Below are 19,850 nucleotides of genomic sequence, written 5' to 3'. Positions count from 1 at the left end.
GTGAGTCCAGCTCTCTTGTTCTGTTTCTGCATTTATAAATTGTTCAGCAGTTAGGGGCTCTTGTGTTGAGATGTGGCAGTCAGAGGTTCTCGAGGCAAGCCCTCTTCAAGCTGGGCAGGACTAACAGTCCCCTGGTGTGTTCCTCAATTGGGATGACTAAGGGAAGGGAGTGTGGACGGGTGAAGCCTCCGTGGGCTGGGCACCTGTCTGTCTGAGATGTGCTGGATCTTTCCATTCATAATGTTCCTTAACTCTCCAGGAGCCTGTCATCTGCTTTTTTTGCAGTGTTTCTCAACCAGGCATATGGTTTATAGCCTACATGTTTATTTCTCTGTCATAACTGGCAGCTCCTTATGGCAGGAACTGGCCTGTTTCATCCTTTTCCCTATCTCTCCTCCAGCACCAAATATAGGGCCTTTGAATCCAGCACTTAGTGTGTGCTTGCTGAATTGAATCATGTATTGGGGTTCTCTGATGATGAGCCAATTGAGGCTCTCAAAGGCAAACGAGGCTATCCAGAATCACAGATAATGATGGATGATTCAGTATTTCCCAACACCAAATCCTAAGTTCTTTCTAGCAAGTCACTGAGTACTAAAGTCATGTCTTAATACTGCTCAATGTACCACGGGGGACACAAACTTGCTATCCACCTCATGGATGTGGTGACCACCAGCAAAATGATACTTATGCTTCCCTGACACTACATTCTCAGATTTGGAAAGACTGAATGCAGTACGCTAGATGTTAGCATCCCACAGGCAGCTGCTCCCATGATGGTTGAGTGAGTGTGCCTTTGGACTGCTTCCCAAAGACCCCATTCTCCTGTTGCCTTCCTGGACTGGCCTGCATTCCCACCACAATCACTACAGCATCACTGATACAATCTGGAGATTTCCTAGCCTGGACAGCACCCACTGTTCTGCTGTCCCAGAGCCCCAGACTTCTGATGGCTCATCAGCCTGAGCTACCAAACACATCAATGCAGAACACTGATCCTCAGACTAAACTCGGGCCCTTACCTTATCACTGGACCTTTCTCTACGGGGCCCTTTCACCTTCTAGAAGATCTCCATGAAAGCTTACCTGGGCTGGCTCTTCTCCTCCCTGACTCGCCCTCTGTGGAGGTCGTGATCGGAGGGTTGACTCCAGGTCCTGAGCGGCAGGCACCAGCACCCTGGGTTCTCCCCGCTGCGTCTTCCTGTGGAGGCAGTGGTGGCAGCAGCTCTCTGACTTCCTGTGGTGTAAACAGGAAGCGAGACTGTGTCAAAACGGTAGCCTTCAGCTGTGAGAAGGCAAGGCGCACTTTGATTAGGACAGGAGAGCGGATATTGAGACGCCTTTAATGGAAAATTCATCAGCAGCCTTGTAAAGAGAGTTCTTTCCTCCAAGGGGCCATCAGGGCAAAAACAGCACTGCCTGGAGGCCCCAGACAACCCTTGGCTTCCAATAACCTGGTGTCCAGAACACGGCTGTGGAAGCAGGGGTCACCAGCTCCCTTCTACTGGGGAGGAGGCTGTGCCAGAGAGGTGCTTTTAGTCTCATTCTTGAAAAAAGAGTACAATTTTACAGAGAAGCCAAATAAGAGTGTTCTGTAGAAAAAGGCCAATCCAAGAAGGCAAAGTCTCACTAAGTTGCTTAGAGCCATAAAAAAAAAAAAAAAAAGAATGAGAAGGCAGACATCATCAGAATGATTCTCCTTATATTGGTTGGTGGTGACCTCTGCATGGTTCTGGTTCCAGAGTCATGTAACAGTGGGCCATTTGACAAGGCTCCAGGCCTCCCTACAGAGAGGAAGGAAGGAAGCAGGAGCACATGCATGCATCCTTTGGGACCATAGGTGGCCCCCCATCTGAGATGTAGTATCCACATACAAAAGAAACATTTGGGGGGAAGGAAAGTTGTACTGAAGTTACAAACGTGTTCACAAGTTATTGCATCAATGTAAGTTCCTACTGTAAAACCGAGCTTAAAGGGAGCATTTTGGAAATGTCAAGTGATTAACCAATCTAAAGGAATTGTTGGGCTTCTTAAACTAGTCATCTAAAAAAGCACGGCTTGGCCATGGCATTAAACACTTAAAATATTAACCTGAAGGTCTCTAAGACTTTTGTTACTCAGGATATTTTATTCCACCCCATTCCAAGTTCTGTAAAGTGACATCTCTCCATATCCATGAATTGTTGGCACTTGTATAGGCAAATATGGTTTCTAGAAAGTACAGTCATCAAAGTAGCTTTATTTATTTATTTATTTATTTGTGGTACTGGGGATTGAACCCAGGGGTGCTTTACTACTGAGTCACATCCCCAGCCTTTTTTATTTTTTATTTTAAGACAAAGTCTCACGAAGTTGCTTAGAGCCTGAGTTGTTGAGGCTGACCTTCAATTTGTGATCGCCACCCTCAGCCTGGGATTACAAGTGGCTGGGATTATAGGCGTGCATCACCTTGCCTGGCTCATCAAAGTAGCCTGACATCTTGGAACAGACACAGATGTGTTTCGTTTGATGTTGCATCCTCTTCATGGGAGGTTTTTCAAATTAGTTTCTGAAATAAGTTTAATTGTATACAAATTATTTTTCTGACAAAAGTTTTCTGGTACAGTGCTTGGTGGATGAGGGAGGGAGAAGGAAAAGAAAGAAAAAGGTCTAGAGAGATAGAGACGGATTTAAGAAAGAAAGTAATTGTTGTTGTTGTTGTTGTTTTAACACAGATTATAATTTGTGCTGATTTTCTAAAAAGAGAAGAATTGATGTTTTTTTGAGGAAAAGATCCTGATGATCATTTTGGTTGTGGAAGTTAAGTCCCCTTGAGTTATAGTAGAAAAGAAAGATTTGGAGGATATCCACAGGTACTTGAGGAGGGCCTTGGGACTATGAATAAAAAAATCCACAAAGGGGAGTAAGGAAAGGAGGGATGGAAAAAGAAGTAGAAGGGAGAGGAAGGGAGGGAGGGAGAGATATTGTACACTGGAGCCACAGAATAACGTCCAATAAGAAGTGACCAGGATTCGTCACGACAATTTTAAGAGGATCCAAGTCAAGTAGATTGTTTCCTGTATCCTGTTGGGCTATAGTCCTTTCTTTATTAACCCCAATACCCAGCACAAGCTTGTTGTGCATGGTGGAATAGATTACAGGAGAAGACCCGGTGGGAAAACACAGAGGGGACAGAGAAGAGCAGCTACAGAATTGTATCTGTGCTGCCGGGGACGGTGCTGCTGACAGAGCTTTCAGGAAGGTGTGGTATACTGACGAGGTACCAAAGATGAGGGAACCTGCTTGTGAGAAAGCTCCTTGTGTCAGCTCTTTGCCCAGAAACCCTGCCTTCTCCTCCTGGGGCTAATCCCTGCCCTGTATATGGTCCCACCTGAGAAGGTAGCCCATGGGCATCACCCGGGCCACTATCCTCCTTCATTCCAGGAAGAGGATAAAATCATGGCCTCTCAGCCAGCCTGTTTCCAATCTGTCCTTCTCAGGCCCAAAGGAAAATGAGTTATTTGCTGAAAGGATGAAGGTGGAGGTTCAGATCTACACTGACAACTCCATCATGTGTTGGTAGCTAGCCACATCCTCCTGCTGTCTGCAAAAGAGCGCTTCCTCTTTAGCAACCCAGCCTCATTCTACCCTTCTCCACTGACTCTCTCCATCTAGATCATCTGCCTCCACCTCTACCACTAATTGGGATTTCTTATACCCTGAAGTTCATCAACCCTCATTGTAGCTCATTGTAGGGACCTTCTGAGGCTTCCTTCTACCTGCCCAGAGGAGCAACTACCTGGAGAAGACTTGTGGCACAATGGTTAACAGGGACCCACTGGCAATATGAACTTGAGCAAGTTTCTCATTTCTGTCTTCACATAACTGGGACCCTTACCCTCAGGGTGTTACAAGCAAGAGCTGAGACAATATACATGAAAGTATTTAGCATACTACCTGCACATAAAAATGATTCCCGATATAGCTGCTTCCTGTCTGTCCGTTAGTCTTCCTTTAAGGAGGTGGATGGGACTATGAGGAAGAAGGTCTCTAGGGGTATGATGGGGGAATGATCACAGCAAGGAGCTCACTGTGTCTGAGACTGTGCTAGACACTTCACTTAACTGGTAACATTGAATCCTAACAGTAGCTCTTTGAGAAAGAAACACTAAATGCAATCTCAAGCAGCAGATAAGGAAACCTAGGCTTAGAGAAGTTGAGATTTCTCCAAGGATCTCCACCTTGGAAGTCTAAGTTAACTGGGGGAGAAATAGAAGCCAATTTCTCATAATCACATCTAGCTACTTACTTAAAAAAAAAAGAGGGTAATTAACTCTTGTCCCCTTTTAGCTATTTAGGCAACTACGATCCTTGCAAGCAGAGCACCTGAGAATTTCTGTGCAGTGACCTCTGCCTCCCGCATCAGGGAGTGGCCCTCCTGAACATCTGCTTTTTGTCCATCACGAAGGGTGTAACCAACGACCCACACACAGGGAACTCAAATTCCACTGGGTTATGGATGGGAAGCCAAGAGCCAGTGCACAGGACTGGGGCTTCCAGTTTGGGTCAGCCAAGCTTCAAACTTATCTTCGCACAGTGAGACTTCACTTGACTCCTGAGCATCAGCCTTTCACTGCTGGAGCAGGAAACTGTATTGTGCCATGGCTGCTGCTTCTGCTGATACTCAGGAATTCCTGTGTATGACATCAACCAGAAGACATCCAGCCCATCCCCAGGTCCTCTTACCTGACTGCAGCTGGGCAAGGTGTGCCCAGGAGGGCATAAGGAGCTCTCTTTCCCTTCCAGACTCTGCTGAGGCTCACTGTCACTTTTAAAGTACTTTCTGGGTGGAGGCTTGGGCTTGGAGGACGTAGGTTTTCTCACCAAGATCTCGAAGGATTTCTTCAGTCTCAGAGGTGGATGGCCATCCAAGCTCTCCGGGAGGGGCGGGCTCTCCTGGGGTGGCCTGGATGAGGCCATTGGAAGCACCCCTGACTCCCTCCCCAGGGGTAGGCTGGGGCTGTGGGTGCAGCTTTCTCGGTCAGAGGGCTGCTTCTCAGCACTGCCACTGCAGGGACTGCCCCCTGGGGACCCAGACATGTAGCTGCTGTCACTGCTGGATCGGACCATGACCTTCTGAGCCCTGCGATGTGGGGGCGCTGAGTTTTTCTCTCTCTCTTTCTCCAAGGTAGGCCGCCCGTGCCAGCTGCTCTCCAGCCTTTTGACTCCTGGAAGGGAAGCACAAGGGAACCTCCACAGCTGAGCTTTGGAAGTCAGCAAACACTCCAGCCTTGCCCTGACCTCTCCAGACAGCACACGGGACTCCAGACGTCCGCTGCTCAGCCAAGACCACTTTGTACTTAGAGCCCAGCAGCCTCTGGTTTGGTCCCCAAAGAGCTGTATGCCTTTGGGTTGAGGAAATTCTGAACTGGTGATGGATACAAAGTTGTGCTGCTCAGATTACCTATCAAAAAGGACTCGGAATCCCTCTTGTGCGGTGACTGGTGGCAGGTGGCTTTCAAACATCTGTTCCTCCGGGAACTGCCTCAGCTTCAGAGAGCTGCCTTGCCAAGGGGGTGGCCTAGTTCCAGTGACTGATGGAGATGGGTGAGAATAGTCCTGCCATTGCTGCCAACACAGGCCCACCTTATTTTAGCTCTAGATTTCCAGGGGTTGGTCCATCTCAGCTCCTCTCTCCCTCTGCCCAACCCCACTTTCTCTCCTCCCTTCCACAGGTTTCAATCCTAGGAAACCCTACTAAAAATATCTTGCATGCTAAATTCTATCTCAGGATCAGCTTCCTGGGGAAACTCAGCCCACCACACTCAATTTCTGCATCTCTAAAATAGGGATGATAATTGCAAGGTTGCTAGGCTTCTTTTGAGGTTCACTATCAAAGAAAGAGAATGCAAGGAAGGCACTTTGAAACTTATATCAACAGGTTACAATTTTTTTTCCAGCTAAAGAAGTTAGCTCAGAAAACCAGTTTCTTGCTGTGGTCCTCTCTTCCCTGCCCTTTTCAGCCCAGCTACTCCTTCTAGTCCTCAAACGGCACCCCTGCCACCATAGTTTCCCGCACTAGAGCCACCCACACATCCTTGAGAGGCCCTTCTCTCTAGTGGTGAGCTGTCAAAGAGGCTACTTTCCTAGAATCACAGCTAAAGCAGGTAGATTGAAGCCTGGTTTCTTGCTCAAACCCCCACCCATTCTGTGAGGCTGAGAGAGCCAAGTTAGCCCCATGGGAGGGCACTTGAGGCTTTAGGAGAGAACCAACACCAGCCAAGCTCATAATTCAAATCCTTTTTTTAAGTTTTCTTTTTCTTTCTTTCTTTCTTTCTTTCTTTCTTTCTTTCTTTCTTTCTTTCTTTCTTTCTTTCTTTCTTCCTTCCTTCCTTCCTTCCTTCCTTCCTTTCTTTCCTTCTTCTTGTATACAAAGTAATGCATCCTCACTTAAGAAAAACCAGCCACAAAAAGAGTAAAAGATGGAAGAAAGTAAACACTCTCTTGTGTTCCAATCATCCAGAGATTACCGTGGTTAAAACGTTGGTGAATTTTTCAGGCACCTTCCCCATAGCATATATGTATCTGGGGTGGATGGAAATATTAGAACACAGTTGAAATACAATTCTGTGTCCTGTTCTTTTCTCTCATTGTTTCTTGTACCATTTATTCCCTTTCTCAACATCAGTGCTGCACATGAATGTTCCATGATGAGCTCCCTAATGTTCAACAGCTGGGCTAGGGAGTCAGCCAGCTGGGTCACTGACCCAGATCCTCTGCACAATAGCACTATGCCTTTGGGTAAGGGAGCCCCTCAGGGCCTCACTTGTTTTCTGTAAAATGTGCACAAAATTTAGATATGAAGATTCAGTAAAATAATGCATGAATTAGCACAGTGTCTGATATTATAAAAATCCAATTAGTGCTAGGTATTGTATTATTAGATATTACAGTTTCTCAAGATTTCATTATTAAAGAATAGTGGCTGCAAAATTCAATGTGTATGGGGAAATGTGTGAGAAAAGCAAACTGGCAGAAAAAAACGGAAATGGTGGGGACCACAGAGAACTGGAGAGTGCCTGCCACATTTAAAATAATTCAAATTCAGATGATTACAAAATCTTGCACTTTCCAAACAAAGCAAAAGTGTGAGCCATGTTTAGCAAGTGGAATCCTGACTTTCAGTGCTTGCCTGTGCATCACGCCTTTCTGTGATGACTGTTCTTACATATTCTTATGATAGAGGGCCATACCCTGAATTTCAAAGGAGAAGATATTTTAAATCAAAGTCCACTATTTTCCTTACCTTCCAAGCTCCATTGATGCCTCTCTTTTCCAAACTTGATGTTTTCCATAGCCTGAGTCACAGCTTCTTTGAGTTGCTGCTCAGAGACCTAGAAAACATTGGTCCCATTCTCAAACAGTGGAAACCCCTGCCCTAGGCTCCAAGTGCTGAACCAGCTGTGCCCCTGTATTCTAGCATCTTTTCTTCTAGTCCAATCTGCAAACAGTTGACAATCCCACTTCCAGAAATATCCTGGGGGTTAGTGATTCTCCAGAATCTCCCAGATTATGTCCAAAGTCTGCCGATAAAGGAGTTGGGTGGGCCCACTTGTCTCTCCAAACTTCTGCCCACTTCTTGCTGTGAAACTTAAAGCAAAGTCACTATTTCACAGTCTACCCCTGCAAGCAACTCCCTTCTTGGAGACGCTGTCATGACATTACCATCATCATTATCACCACCACCAACATTATCACCATTACCACCATCATCATCATCATTGTCACCACCACCATCACCACCACATCATCACCACTACTATCATAATCACCATCACCATGATCATCATCACCATCACCATGATCATCATCACCATCACCACCAACATCATCACCATCACCACTGTCACTCTCCCCATCATCATCACCACCCCACCATAATTGTACTCTCTGTTGTTGCCTCACAGGTCACTAATCACTTTACAGTAAAGTTAAGAATATGAATTTTGGAGTCAAACAGACTTTTTTCCATACAAGCTGAGTCTCAATGTCTTCTTCTGTAAAGTAATAACTATAATAGAACCTGCTTCACAGTATGGACAGAGATATTTAAGAAACCATTTGAAAGAAAAAGTATAGCAAACAAAGGAAAGATAAATTGGAGTATTTATCTAATTTTAGTATTATCTATTTTTTAGTATTTTTATAAAGTAAAAATTTAAAACTTCTGAGCATCACAGAACACTGATCAAGAGAATGAAAAGACAATTCACAGAATAGGAGAAATACTTGAAAATTATATATTTGATAAAGGGCTAAAATCCAGAAAATACACACACACACACACACACACACACACACACACACACACACAAAACGCACACAATTTAACAATGGTCAAATATAATTCAATTTGAAAATAGGCAAAGAAAAAGAAACAGACACTTCTCTGAAGATCTACAAATGTCCAACAAACACCTTAAAAATGTGCTAATCATTTGGAAATGCAAATTATAACTATGATGTATTATCACTCCATACTTATTAGGATGGCTACTATAAAAAAATAGAAAATAACAAGTCTTGGCAAAGATGTGGAGAAACTGGGACCTTTATACAATGTTGATGGGAATATAAAATAGTGCAGCCTCTATAGAAAACATTATGAAGTTCCTTTAAAAACTTAAAAAGAGAATTGCCACATGATCCAGCAACTCCACTTCTGGGAACATATCCAAAAGAATTAAAATCAGTGTCTCAAAGCTATATCTAAGTTCAAATCCATTGCAGCATTATCAGAGTAGTTGAAAGGTACAAGTGACCTAATTATCCATCAACAGATGAATGAATAAACACCATGTAGTACACACATAAAATGGAATCTTATTTAACCTTCAAAAAGGAAGAAAATTTTGACACAGGCTACAACATGGATGCACCTTGAAGACATCATGCTAAATGAAATAAGCCAGTCGTGAAAGGACAAACACTGTGTGGTTCCATTTACATGAGGAATGCAGAATAGTCAAAATCATGGAAACGAAAGTAGAAGGGTGGCTACCAAGGGAGGGGAAGTAGGGATTTCTTGTTTCTAGGGTACAGAGCTTCAGTTTTGCAAGATGAAACTTGGTGGTGATGTTTGCACAACAATATTGAATGTACTTAATGTCACTAAACTGTGAGCTTAAAATGTAAGTTTTGCATCGTGTGTATGACTTCCTCACTCCCAAGGCCCTCACCTCCTGTGAGATCTTGAGTGTTTGCCCCAGGTCTCCAGCCATATCTCTCAGCTTCCCTCAACCAGAGCCACAGCATCAGCCCCACATCCTGGCCCTGTCCCACAGTTCTTCCTTCACAGTCCTCAGGCAGCAAGAGGCATCATAAACTAATTGAGACTCCTTTCTTTTCTTTTATGTCCCAAAGATTTAGGTCAATTATTTGTTTATTAAGTAAGAAGTCTGATTTTCCCTGGTATGCAGTGGTAGCTTTGGTATGCAGTGGTCAAAGGGGACCAAGTTTGAACCTGCTCTACACTGTGTATGTTGATCTTCCCCATTATACCACTACCTGTCCTATTTTCACCGAGTTTGGGGATCAATTAATTAAGAGCATGGGCTTTGGTGAGTTTAAATCCTAGCTCCTCCACTTAGTAGCTCCACCATTGGTCCAGTCCCTTTTCCTTGCGGTGAGTTGGGGTGGGGGAAGCATACCAACTGCAGAGGGTGGTACAACTAAATGCAGTTGTGTGTGTCACATCTTCGACCATTAAGACTGGCACACAATAAGGATTAAATAAAAGGTGTCAGTGATCATTACCAGGTTCCCCAAAGTGATCTCACCAGGGCCATGGCTTCAACTAACTCCAACCTGAATCTCATTTACTGCCACTGTCAGCCCCAGATTTGATGTCTACTGGGCATCTCCCTCTGAACATCCCCCAGGCAACTCAACCTCAATATGTCCCGCCCTAAAGTCATTTTCTTCTCTCCCAAGCCCACTCCCCAGCCAATCGATATCATTGATTGTTCCCAAGCTTTGCCACTTGTTGCCCCCTTTACTCTAATCTCTTCCCATGTCTACTGTTCCATTTGGGCCCTCAACATCTGTGTCCACCCTCCTACAAATTTCACACACAACCCACTTTATACTGAAAAAAAATCTGAACACGTTACATCTATAGCTATCTAGCTTCTATAGCATCTCGCTACACATGGGATAAAATACAGACTCTTTGGCAATCTAATGACTTTACAAGATAACCCTAGTGCCTCACCAGCCACCCATGGTTCTTGATCACTCATGCCTAGCACACTACATCCCAGCCCCACCAAAACTGCCTACCATATTGTTTCCATGATAAGTTCTTTCATGACTCTGAACTTTGCATTCCTGCTACCTGGAATGATCTCCTTCAAATTTTTTGGAGAAAACTAGCTTCTAGGATTTCTTGCTTCACAAACCCATCTCTTCAACTTAGTACTTACCCCTCTGTATCGCACTTATTTCTCTATCAGTCTCTTTATTGAAACTGTGGGCTTCTGCTGGACTATGTACTGTGAACTTGTACAGAGTTCTGTCCTTGGTGCCGGGCTCCAGACACGCCCATAATGGGTATCTACTAGATGCATGAGGAAATGAATCTCTTGCATATACTAGCTGGGACCCCAGGTCTCTATCTTCTTGCCTCACAGCTTGTAACTCAGTTGCAAGACGTTTCCTATGTTGAAGCCATTTGCTCCTGATGTCCAGGATGTTATTAATGGACCTCTGATAAAACTATTTGGTTTACCACAGAAAGTTGGAATGGATTCTTGAAGATTCAGTTCAAACCATAGCCAGTAATGTTCTGTTTTCATTTATTTCTTGTTCCAACTTGGTACTAGAAGAGTGAGCGTGAGAAGAAGAACATAACCCAGTGGGATGTTACCTGTGGGTCTGGATGTCGGCTAACGATGATGGGCACTGGACCAGGATTACAGTGACTCAGGATCGCATAGACTTCATTGAGTGTCATGCAGTGCACAGGGGAATCATTGATTTCTACGATCTCATCACCACACCTGCAAAAGCAACAACAGGAAACCATCAGAAAGCTAATGAATATTGACATCTGGAAGGTCGCTTCTCTGGGAGACCTAAACATCATATCAATAAGTAGACCTCCCTGACTGCTTGACCAAAACTCAGAACAAGGTGGACCAAAGCACAACCACAGAGTACCCAATATTTCATACCCAGAGAGCTCCAACATGAACAAAGTTTCATCTGTAACTTTGTTCCTTCTTTTCCCATTTAATTACACTCAATAAGGATGAGGGCAGGGGTTATCTGAACTAACTGATGGACTGGTCAACCATGATGTAACCCATTGCATCTCCTCCTTGGACCTTAGTGTTCTCACACGTAGAATGATTACGAGGAAAGATTGGACAGGATGTGCTGAAGAGCAAAGAAGAAATAACTGGGTAGGAGATCAGTCAAAGTTCTTTCAAAAAAAAAATCTAAAAAGCAGGTGCTGGAACTCATGTTTAGCTTTAAGGTGGGACAGGAGTTACCAGCAACTGTTCTGGTTTAGATACGTGTCCCCCAAATGTCCTTATGGTAAAGTCTTGATCCTCAGCCTGGTGATATTGGGAGGTGATAGAACCCTTGAGAAGTGGGACGAAGTGAGAGGCCTTCTGGTTACAGGGAAGGGAAGGCAATTCCCTTCCCTGTAACCAGATGACACCCTCCCATTCCTTTCTCTCTTTTTCAAATCTCCATCCTGAGGTGAACGGTTTGCTCCACCTCATGGTCCCTGCCATGATGGGCTGCCTCACTACAGGCTCAAAAGCAATGGGGCCAATCAGACATGAACTGGAACCTCCAAACTATGAGCCAAAATAAACCTTTGCTCTTATAAATTGATTATCTCAGGCATTAGTTATAGTAACAAAAAGCTGACTAACACAGCTACCTAAACAGAAAAAGAAATGAGGTAGGAAAGATAGGGGTCATTGATTCATGGAAGATTTATGCAATCTACCTTCTTTCCCCATCATAGATGACACAGAATGTGAAATAGTCTCTGATACATCCTAGCTGGGAAATTTATACTTTATTTTTTAAATAAAGCAGCAAAGAGTGAATCCTTTAGGCTTCACAGGCCCTTCCATCTGTGTTACAGTGATACAGCTGCGCTATTGTAGGATGATAGCTGCAGCTATAGACAATTTGTAGACATATGTTTATGGCTTTCTTTCAATAAAACTTTATTTAAAAATCAAGAGGTCTGCAATTTGCATTCTCCTGGCCTCATTCCTGGACCAGGATGAGAACACAGGTTCCTGTGCTGATTTTCCTATTCCCCCTGTTGTGGTCTGCTGCTTCCTTCTCCTATATTTCTGCTGAGCAGGTGTGCTTTCACCCTTGCTAAGAAAGCACACAATTTATTTATGTGACTAAAAATTACTGTCATAGAGCCCCAAATGCCAAGGAAAATAGAAGTTTCCTGAATAATTCCACTGTAGGCCTAGGAGGGAGATACTCTCTGTTAGAGGGTATTAGGACAAAGGCTATCACCCTGACTCTGCTATTATGCCCCGTGCACCAGCACGAAGGCTCAGCAAATCAGCTGTCACCCTCCAACAGTAGCAGTGTGTCTCTAATTAGAAGTTCCATCAAGGACTTGCCTGTATACTGCAATTCTAAGAAAACTTTAAAAATAGGGCAGAAATCTCTTGATTTAGCAAAATACAAATGCAATGAAAGAAAATGTACTATATACAAATATTAGAGTGTGTATGAAGTATTATAACAAGTTGAATGAAGATCAAATATTTTGAGAAAAATCAGGTTACTTATTGAAAAGAAAATTTAGATTTATATTTCTCTTAGAATTTATCTGTTAAAAAATATGCCTGGAGTGCCTGAAAATATTTTGTTTATGCCAGCAAGAAACCATATTTATGCAACTGATTTGCTCAGAGAACTGCTTTTTCTATATAGAGTTCATGGGCAAACCTTGGAAGCTCCTATTTATGACACTATGATTTCTATGCTAGTTGAATCTGAGTTAAAGTGTGTTTAGTGCACTTTCTGTTGCAGACTGATATTCTCTGAGGTTGGCTTCTTAAACTGTCACATGCATACAAATCCCAGGGGGTCTTGTTAAAATGTAGATTGAGTCAGCTGGTTCGCTCTCTCGCTCGCTCTCTCTCTCTCTCTCTCTCTCTCTCTCTCTCTCATGCTGAGGATTGAACCCAGGGCCCAGATGATGTCTATGTCATGCTGCTGGTCCAGCCACTTTGAGAGCCATCTCTGGGCCATTCCTATATCATTCTAAGCATCAATCTCCAAATCCATCTCCTGACATTCCTAAGTAGTTCTTCCCTCTGCTGTAAGTCAGGGAGCTATTCAAAAACAGAAGTGAGGACATACCGCAGTCGTCCATCCAGATGTGCCACAGATCCTGGCGAGAGAGTGTGAACAAAAATACCCGAGATGCACTGGAAGTAGGGGACACTGCACAGGCCGATGCCCAGGCCAACGCCAGCCTCTGCAAGGCAGAACGGGGTGAGAGGCGGGAGACCGTGAGCTTCCCCAGGGCTGCACCCGTCTGTTAGGGGCCACCAGCACTGTCTGCCAGGGTCCCTTATTTATCGTGGCATCCATTCCACCCACATTTGTGGTGCATCCACTAGGAATAGGTACTGCTTAAGGTTCTAAAGTGACCAACAGCAATTTCAAGTGGAGAAACTCTAAACAGAAAGGAGGGAATGAAAAAGAAAGGGAGAAGGAAGGAAAGGAGGGAGGGAGGTATCCAATAGTGAGGAGTATTATGCAGAGAATCAATGGGGAATATGCTATAAGGTATCAGGATGGTTACTATGGGCCTCAGAGGAGACAATGTCGTTTAGGCTAAAATGTGGATGACAAGAAAGAGCTAGGAATGAGGAGACAGAGCAGAGCCTTCCAGCAAGAGAAACAGCCAATGCAAAGGGCAAAGGGTGAGAAAAAGCATGCCATGTTGCAAGTTCAGGAAGGGCATGGTCAGTCACAGGAGCGAGGCATGAGATGATGAATGACAGAATCAAGGACTGGATTAAACAAGGCTTTGTAAGCAAGGGCATCACTGAAACAATGCTACTCCATACTGCAAAGACACGCCATGGGAGAGCTGTGAGCAAGGAAGTGTCGTGACTAACGTCTTCTGTTGCAAATGTTGGAGAAAGAACTATGGTGTTCAAGAGGGGGAAACATGGAGGCCAGTGGAGTGGCACTGCTGAGCAAGACAACAGTGGCTTTGACTTCACCACTAATGAAGAAACAGAAATCTATGTGTGTGAAATATCCGTTGAAGACAAGACTTGCTGAGGGGTTTTATAAATAAAAATCAAAATAACTGAATAGATGATGATGCTGTTTTACCACAACAGGGAAGTCCAGGGAGGACAGCAATGATGAGGATGAGGACCCAGTGTTCAGTTACACCCAAGTTGCACTTGTGATGCCAGGAGGTATCTGAGCCAACCTGTGCAGCAGAGAGTGGCCCAAAACCCAGGCAGAAAGAGGGACTAAAGTTAAAAGTTTGTAGCAGCATATAGGTGGTATTAGGGCCATGGGGATCCTACAGAATACAGAAGGGGAAAAATGAGGTGGTTGCTGGAAGGTGACAGGATGGCCACTTCAGGTCTCACAGCAAAGACCTGGAGAATGAGAAGCAGTCAGCAGGAGGACTCGATGGAGTGGTCACAGAGTGGAAGGAAGACCTCCTCAGTGGTTTTTCTCATGTTTTACAAAGCACTTTCATGAATATTTTTACCTTTTTGATTCTGGTTCTCCCAAAAAGCCACCTGAAGGATGTCATGGGCCATTGTTAGTGACCCTGTTCTACAGGTAAAGAATTTGGGCTGTGACATGAGCCACCAACACAGGTCAGAACCCTGGATGAGCTTCCTGACTCCAGCAAGAGTTCTTCAGCTTAGTGGGCATCAGAATCACCTGGAGTCCTTATTTAAAATACAGATTTCTGAGCCTCAGCCCAAACATGGCTGCATCAAAATCTGTTGAGGTAGAGTCTAAGAATAAGAGGCGGCTTATTTAAATCAAGAAGGCAAAGACCCTCCATACAGGTGCTTCTGATACCAATAATCAGAGGAAACACCACTCTGAGGCCATGCCTACTCAGAAAACTCGCTGCATGAACCCTATTCACAGCACATCTGCACACACCCATATGCACCTTGCACTGATCTACAACACCGCGCCAGGCCTCGGCACACAGAGATGTCTGAGTCTTCCAGGAGCTCCCAGTACAGCAGGGGAACTAAGACATACATCAGGCAAACTCCTGTGCCATGAATTAATTCCACACCCTCTTCTCCTCTCTCTACAATTCACCTCAACCCATCTACTTCTCTCCAAAGCATTATTCCTATGCTCAGACCCAAATGGCTGGATGCCAAGTACTCTAATGTCATCACTCACTCCGTTCACCTTGCTTTGGCCATGCAGACCCTCTCTCTGTTCCTAGAACACATGACCCCTCTGCTGGAGCTCAACTCTGTGACTAGCTGCCTCCTCTCCATGATTCTGGTCTCAGCACAGTTGAACTTTGGTAGAAAGGGCTTCCTGGGCCCTCTGGGGTTTGCTAGCCATGGGCCTGTGGTGACACAATGAATGGCTGTGACTCTCAAATGTCACAACTTCAATTCTCTTGTCTGGGTAAGAAAACAGGGGCCCAGAGAGATTAAGTGACCTGCCCAAGGACACTGAAGATATTAGCTGCACGGCTACAAAGCCTGGTCCCTTATATCCATTTCCTTCCCACCACTTATCTATGTTTGTCTTATTTTCTTTCCACCACTGCAGGACACATTGCCTGGAATTGGACAGTTTGTCTTGAGCTTCTAGAAGCAGATAACTCAGCCTCCTACTCAGCCCAGCCCAGCAACAGCCATGGGGTCTTCTAGTGGAGAGCATCCTGCCCACCCTGAGCTGATTCCAACAGGGAAGCCTGAAACTCAGCCAGGTAGGGAAACCTGGAAGGAGGCTGGGCGACGCTGGCAGAGCCTCCAGGGGGCTGCACTCCTACCTTTCTTCAGGGAAACCTCCACCATGACTCTGTAGTTGGGTTTGGCAATGCTGGCAGGAGACGCAGGGCTTTCCAGGGCAAAGAGGCTGCTGTCCTTGGCGACACACGTGCTGGAGCTCAGGGAGCGGCACAGGGGTGGAGACAGGTGGCTGCCCAGGGCAGGGGGCGCTGTCAGGCGGGTCCTCACGGTTAGGGTGAGGAGCCCTTTCTTGGCTTGCTGAAAGAAAAGGGAGAGTATGATGATACCCTGCAGCAATGCCGGGGTGGGTGAGGCAAACTGTCCTTCATGAGTGACAGTAATAAAATACTTTATAAAGGAAATGCAGCTCAGTGTGTGTGTCATATACAAACGTGTATTATTCATATATGTGACATATATGACACACACACAAAAGTACTATATCACATACCATACATTATAGGCTACATATAATATAAAACATCATGTATGATATTGCATTATAGCATTGTATATAATATTTATGACATACCCAGTATTATATATTATATGTAATATATAATAAATGTCATATACCAGATATACATGCATGAGTACTACATATTATATATTATGTCCAGTGTTTATTATGCTATATATTACATAGCATATAAGCAGACACATAAGTACTATATATGTGTGTGTGTATATATATTCACACATAGATATGTATGTGTATACAAAGTAGTCTTAAGTTGAACCAACTGGATGGAGACTCAAAAATATCTTTAAGTGATGTTTTAAAACCCCCAAACATATTTTTAAATATATGAGTCTAAATACATAGAGTATTATGCATACTGTTCTAACATAGCTTTCTACATTTTAAGTAGTTCAGATATTCCCCCAAAACAATCCTGATTACATTCTGATTTTCTGAGTAATGACATTTTAACACTGTGCTCAAGAGCAGCATCAGCTGGGGACCCTTCATGTCAAGCGGGGAGCAGATGATGCAGTTGCCTGAAGGCCCTGGGGTTTGACCAGATGTTAATTAGAAACAATCACCTTGAACTTCTGCAAAGCATCCTGATGTGTTAATCCAGCCATTGATTCGCCATTGAGCTCCAGAATTTCATCACCTGTTGAGATAAGCGGAATAATTTTGTCAATCGCAGTTCAAAGTTCTTACTTTGAACTCTGGTCTTACCACTGAGAGGCAGGATCAGCAGTGGCCTAATCAGGTCTCCTTGCTTCATATTCACCCTCCCGGCCTCCCTGACTCCCACACCTCTGCTCCCATGTATCATTTTCAATATGATCTTAATTTTCACAATGGTCTATGCAGTTAAATGCCTGGCCCATGCCATTTTCTCAACTAAAATGTACTTTTCTTACCTTCTGCACCCAACTCTCTCTTCACCTTTCAGCCCCTGTCACCTTTATCCTTTTTTTGTGTTTTGATTTTTGTTTTTGTTTTCATAATGCTCGTGGCACCCTGTACCTACCACATCATAGCACTTGTCACCCTGTGTGGTAATCAGTAACCTGCAAAAATCATTCCCTGGCCAGGGTGACAGGTCTTTGAGGAGAGGGACTTCTCCATATTAGATGACAACCCAGAGCCAATTGTGGGGAAGGTCAACAGAATGCTCAATAGATACGGGTTAGATGTGGTATTTCCAGAATGCAGTGTGGGCCCCACTTACAGAGGAAAAAACAGCTCAGAGAAATCCCAAGTCACAAAGTAAAGAGAATTAGGACTTGGATCTTTCAACTTCAAGGATTTTCTTCCTAACAGTATACCCCTAGGATAATATTTTTTTCTCTATCCAGAAGTCTATTTTTATGTGAATGAAAACCACTTTCTCCCTTTCATTCAATTTATTCAACAAACAAGGAACACTTTCTCTTAATTCCACACTGTGCTGAGCAATTCAAATGCAAAGGCCATTTTTATACTGACTTTGCTTATCACCAGTTATGGTTCCAGTGTATATAATCTATACATTTGCTCTCATTGTTTTAAAGATTTTTTTCCTTTGTCTTTGATATTCTGCAGTTTCATTATGATGTCCTAGAGCAGAAGAAAATCCTCTTCTTCCTCAAGCTATAGTTTCATGTATTAAATAAATTCTGGAAAATTTACTCTCTTTGGGTATTATTCTTCTCTTTTCACTGTTTTTTTTTTCTAAGATTTCTATTGGATATATTTTAGACCTTTTGCTGTGTTCTCCCTGTCTCTTTAATGCTCTTCTTTGTTGCTCTGTGTAGTCTCCTGGATAATTTCTACTTCACTAATTTTTCTTACAGCTGCATTGAATCTGTTGCCTCACCAATCCATTGATACTTTATTGAAATTACTATGCTTTAAAAAAGAAATCCAGAAACCACTTTTTTCACATTAATTTATTTTTATTTGTGTTCTGTTTATTCCTTCCAGTTTATATTCCTTCTTTTATCACTTAAAAATCCTTTAAACACAGTAGTTCTATTGCCTCTTTTATATTATTATATTTTTGAGGGCCAATATTCCTCTGTGTTATTTCTTCTGATCCTTCTGATGAAATATGTAATCCTTATTGTAAATTTATTTTTCAGAGTGTTTCTGTTGTCCTGTGGGATTCCCATATACCTCAGGTCACCAGTTTTTCCTTTATTTCTACGAGGAACCCCTAGGGAAAACAATTTAATATTGATTTCCCAGATTGGGGATTTATGTTCTCCACAGAGACTATAAATATGATCTTCAAGACCACATATGATACAGGCATTGATGTTTATTTCCTTGTGAGAGATGTTTTCCCCACTCAAGTGTCTTGGGCAACCAGATGTGGTGGTGGATACCAGAGACTCAGAAGGCTGAGGCAGGAAGCTCATAAGTTTTAGGCCAGCCTGGGCAACTCAGTGAGGCTCTGTCTCAAAACATAGAAGAGGTTGGGGATGTAGCTCAGTGGTCGAGCATCCATGGGTTCAATGCCCAGTACCATTTAAAAAAAAATCATGAGCAAAGTCAAGTTTCCTTATTGCTTCCCTGGGGCCTGTTGGCCTTTCATGAGTCATATCTCTTTTAGTCTCAGGGCTTGGTGCAGATTCTCAGAGCCTCACATGGACCCAAGGACTCAAATGGGAACAGAGGACACGTCCCTTAGGGTCTGTAACAGTCCAGCAGCCCTCTGGTCCACCACATCATCAACTCTTGAGTTTGCCTTGTTTGGATCTAAAGCTGCTCTTTGCCTTCTGGCAGCTTGTCATTCCCACCTCTTTCCTTTGAGTGCAGATGTATTATTTCATCCAACATGTCTATGTGTGGCCATAGAGGGTGGAGGCACAGTGGAAAGTACTGGTTTTGGGGGATTGGCTTACTTCGTTTAGCATGATATTATCCAACGCCATCCATCAGCTCAGCATGGCAGGTCGTTGGAACCAGAGTAAAAAAAAAAAAATAGAATGACCCAGCCCTTATCCTTGTGAGTCTTCAAATCCAGGAGTGACAACAGACACATTTAAAAAAATGTTCAAAAGTCATTGTGTGCTGAAAAAAATGTTAGACATAAGAAAAAACTGCAGCATGTCCATTCTTAATTATGTAAGGGGCTGAACCCAACACGGTCATGTAGCCCAGTTCTGTACTCTTCTGTCCTTTTCTTATTGGGACATGTCCAGTGAGAATTGATCTGCCTTGATTTTGCCAAATACATCTTACACAATCATTTTTTGGAGTGGGTATACGGGCTGTTGTACAGCCCTGATCTTTACAACAAACTTTTGTCCCCACCAGTGTATCCCTCCCCCATGGACTCAAGAGTAGATTTGGAAACTTCACTGCTGAAAAAAAGACCACAAAAGGCAATTGGG

At 43.7% G+C, this 19,850-nt stretch overlaps 1 protein-coding gene across 4 annotated transcripts in view; it reads right to left on the bottom strand.

Annotated features, from left to right (window-relative positions):
* Il16 (interleukin 16) overlaps positions 1-19,850 on the bottom strand; it is a 92,695-nt gene that overhangs the window by 12,172 nt on the left and 60,673 nt on the right. For 3 of the 4 annotated variants that reach the window (XM_026388174.2, XM_026388175.2, XM_026388176.2), the window contains exons 6-12: positions 17,061-17,134; positions 16,055-16,271; positions 13,399-13,516; positions 10,907-11,039; positions 7,286-7,373; positions 4,726-5,207; positions 1,087-1,237 (exon numbers count right to left, since the gene is read on the bottom strand). In XM_026388174.2, the coding sequence (XP_026243959.2) occupies positions 1,087-1,237; positions 4,726-5,207; positions 7,286-7,373; positions 10,907-11,039; positions 13,399-13,516; positions 16,055-16,271; positions 17,061-17,134 (1,263 nt within the window). Of the gene's footprint in view, positions 1-1,086; positions 1,238-4,725; positions 5,208-7,285; positions 7,374-10,906; positions 11,040-13,398; positions 13,517-16,054; positions 16,272-17,060; positions 17,135-19,850 lie in introns of those variants that run through there. The other variant, XM_077799850.1, reaches the window with a different exon arrangement.

This window comes from Urocitellus parryii, chromosome 6 (assembly GCF_045843805.1).
Source record: "Urocitellus parryii isolate mUroPar1 chromosome 6, mUroPar1.hap1, whole genome shotgun sequence".
Classification (NCBI taxonomy): domain Eukaryota; kingdom Metazoa; phylum Chordata; class Mammalia; order Rodentia; family Sciuridae; genus Urocitellus; species Urocitellus parryii.
The sequence above is the reverse complement of the archived record's forward strand: the minus strand, read 5'-3'. Positions and strand labels throughout refer to the sequence as shown.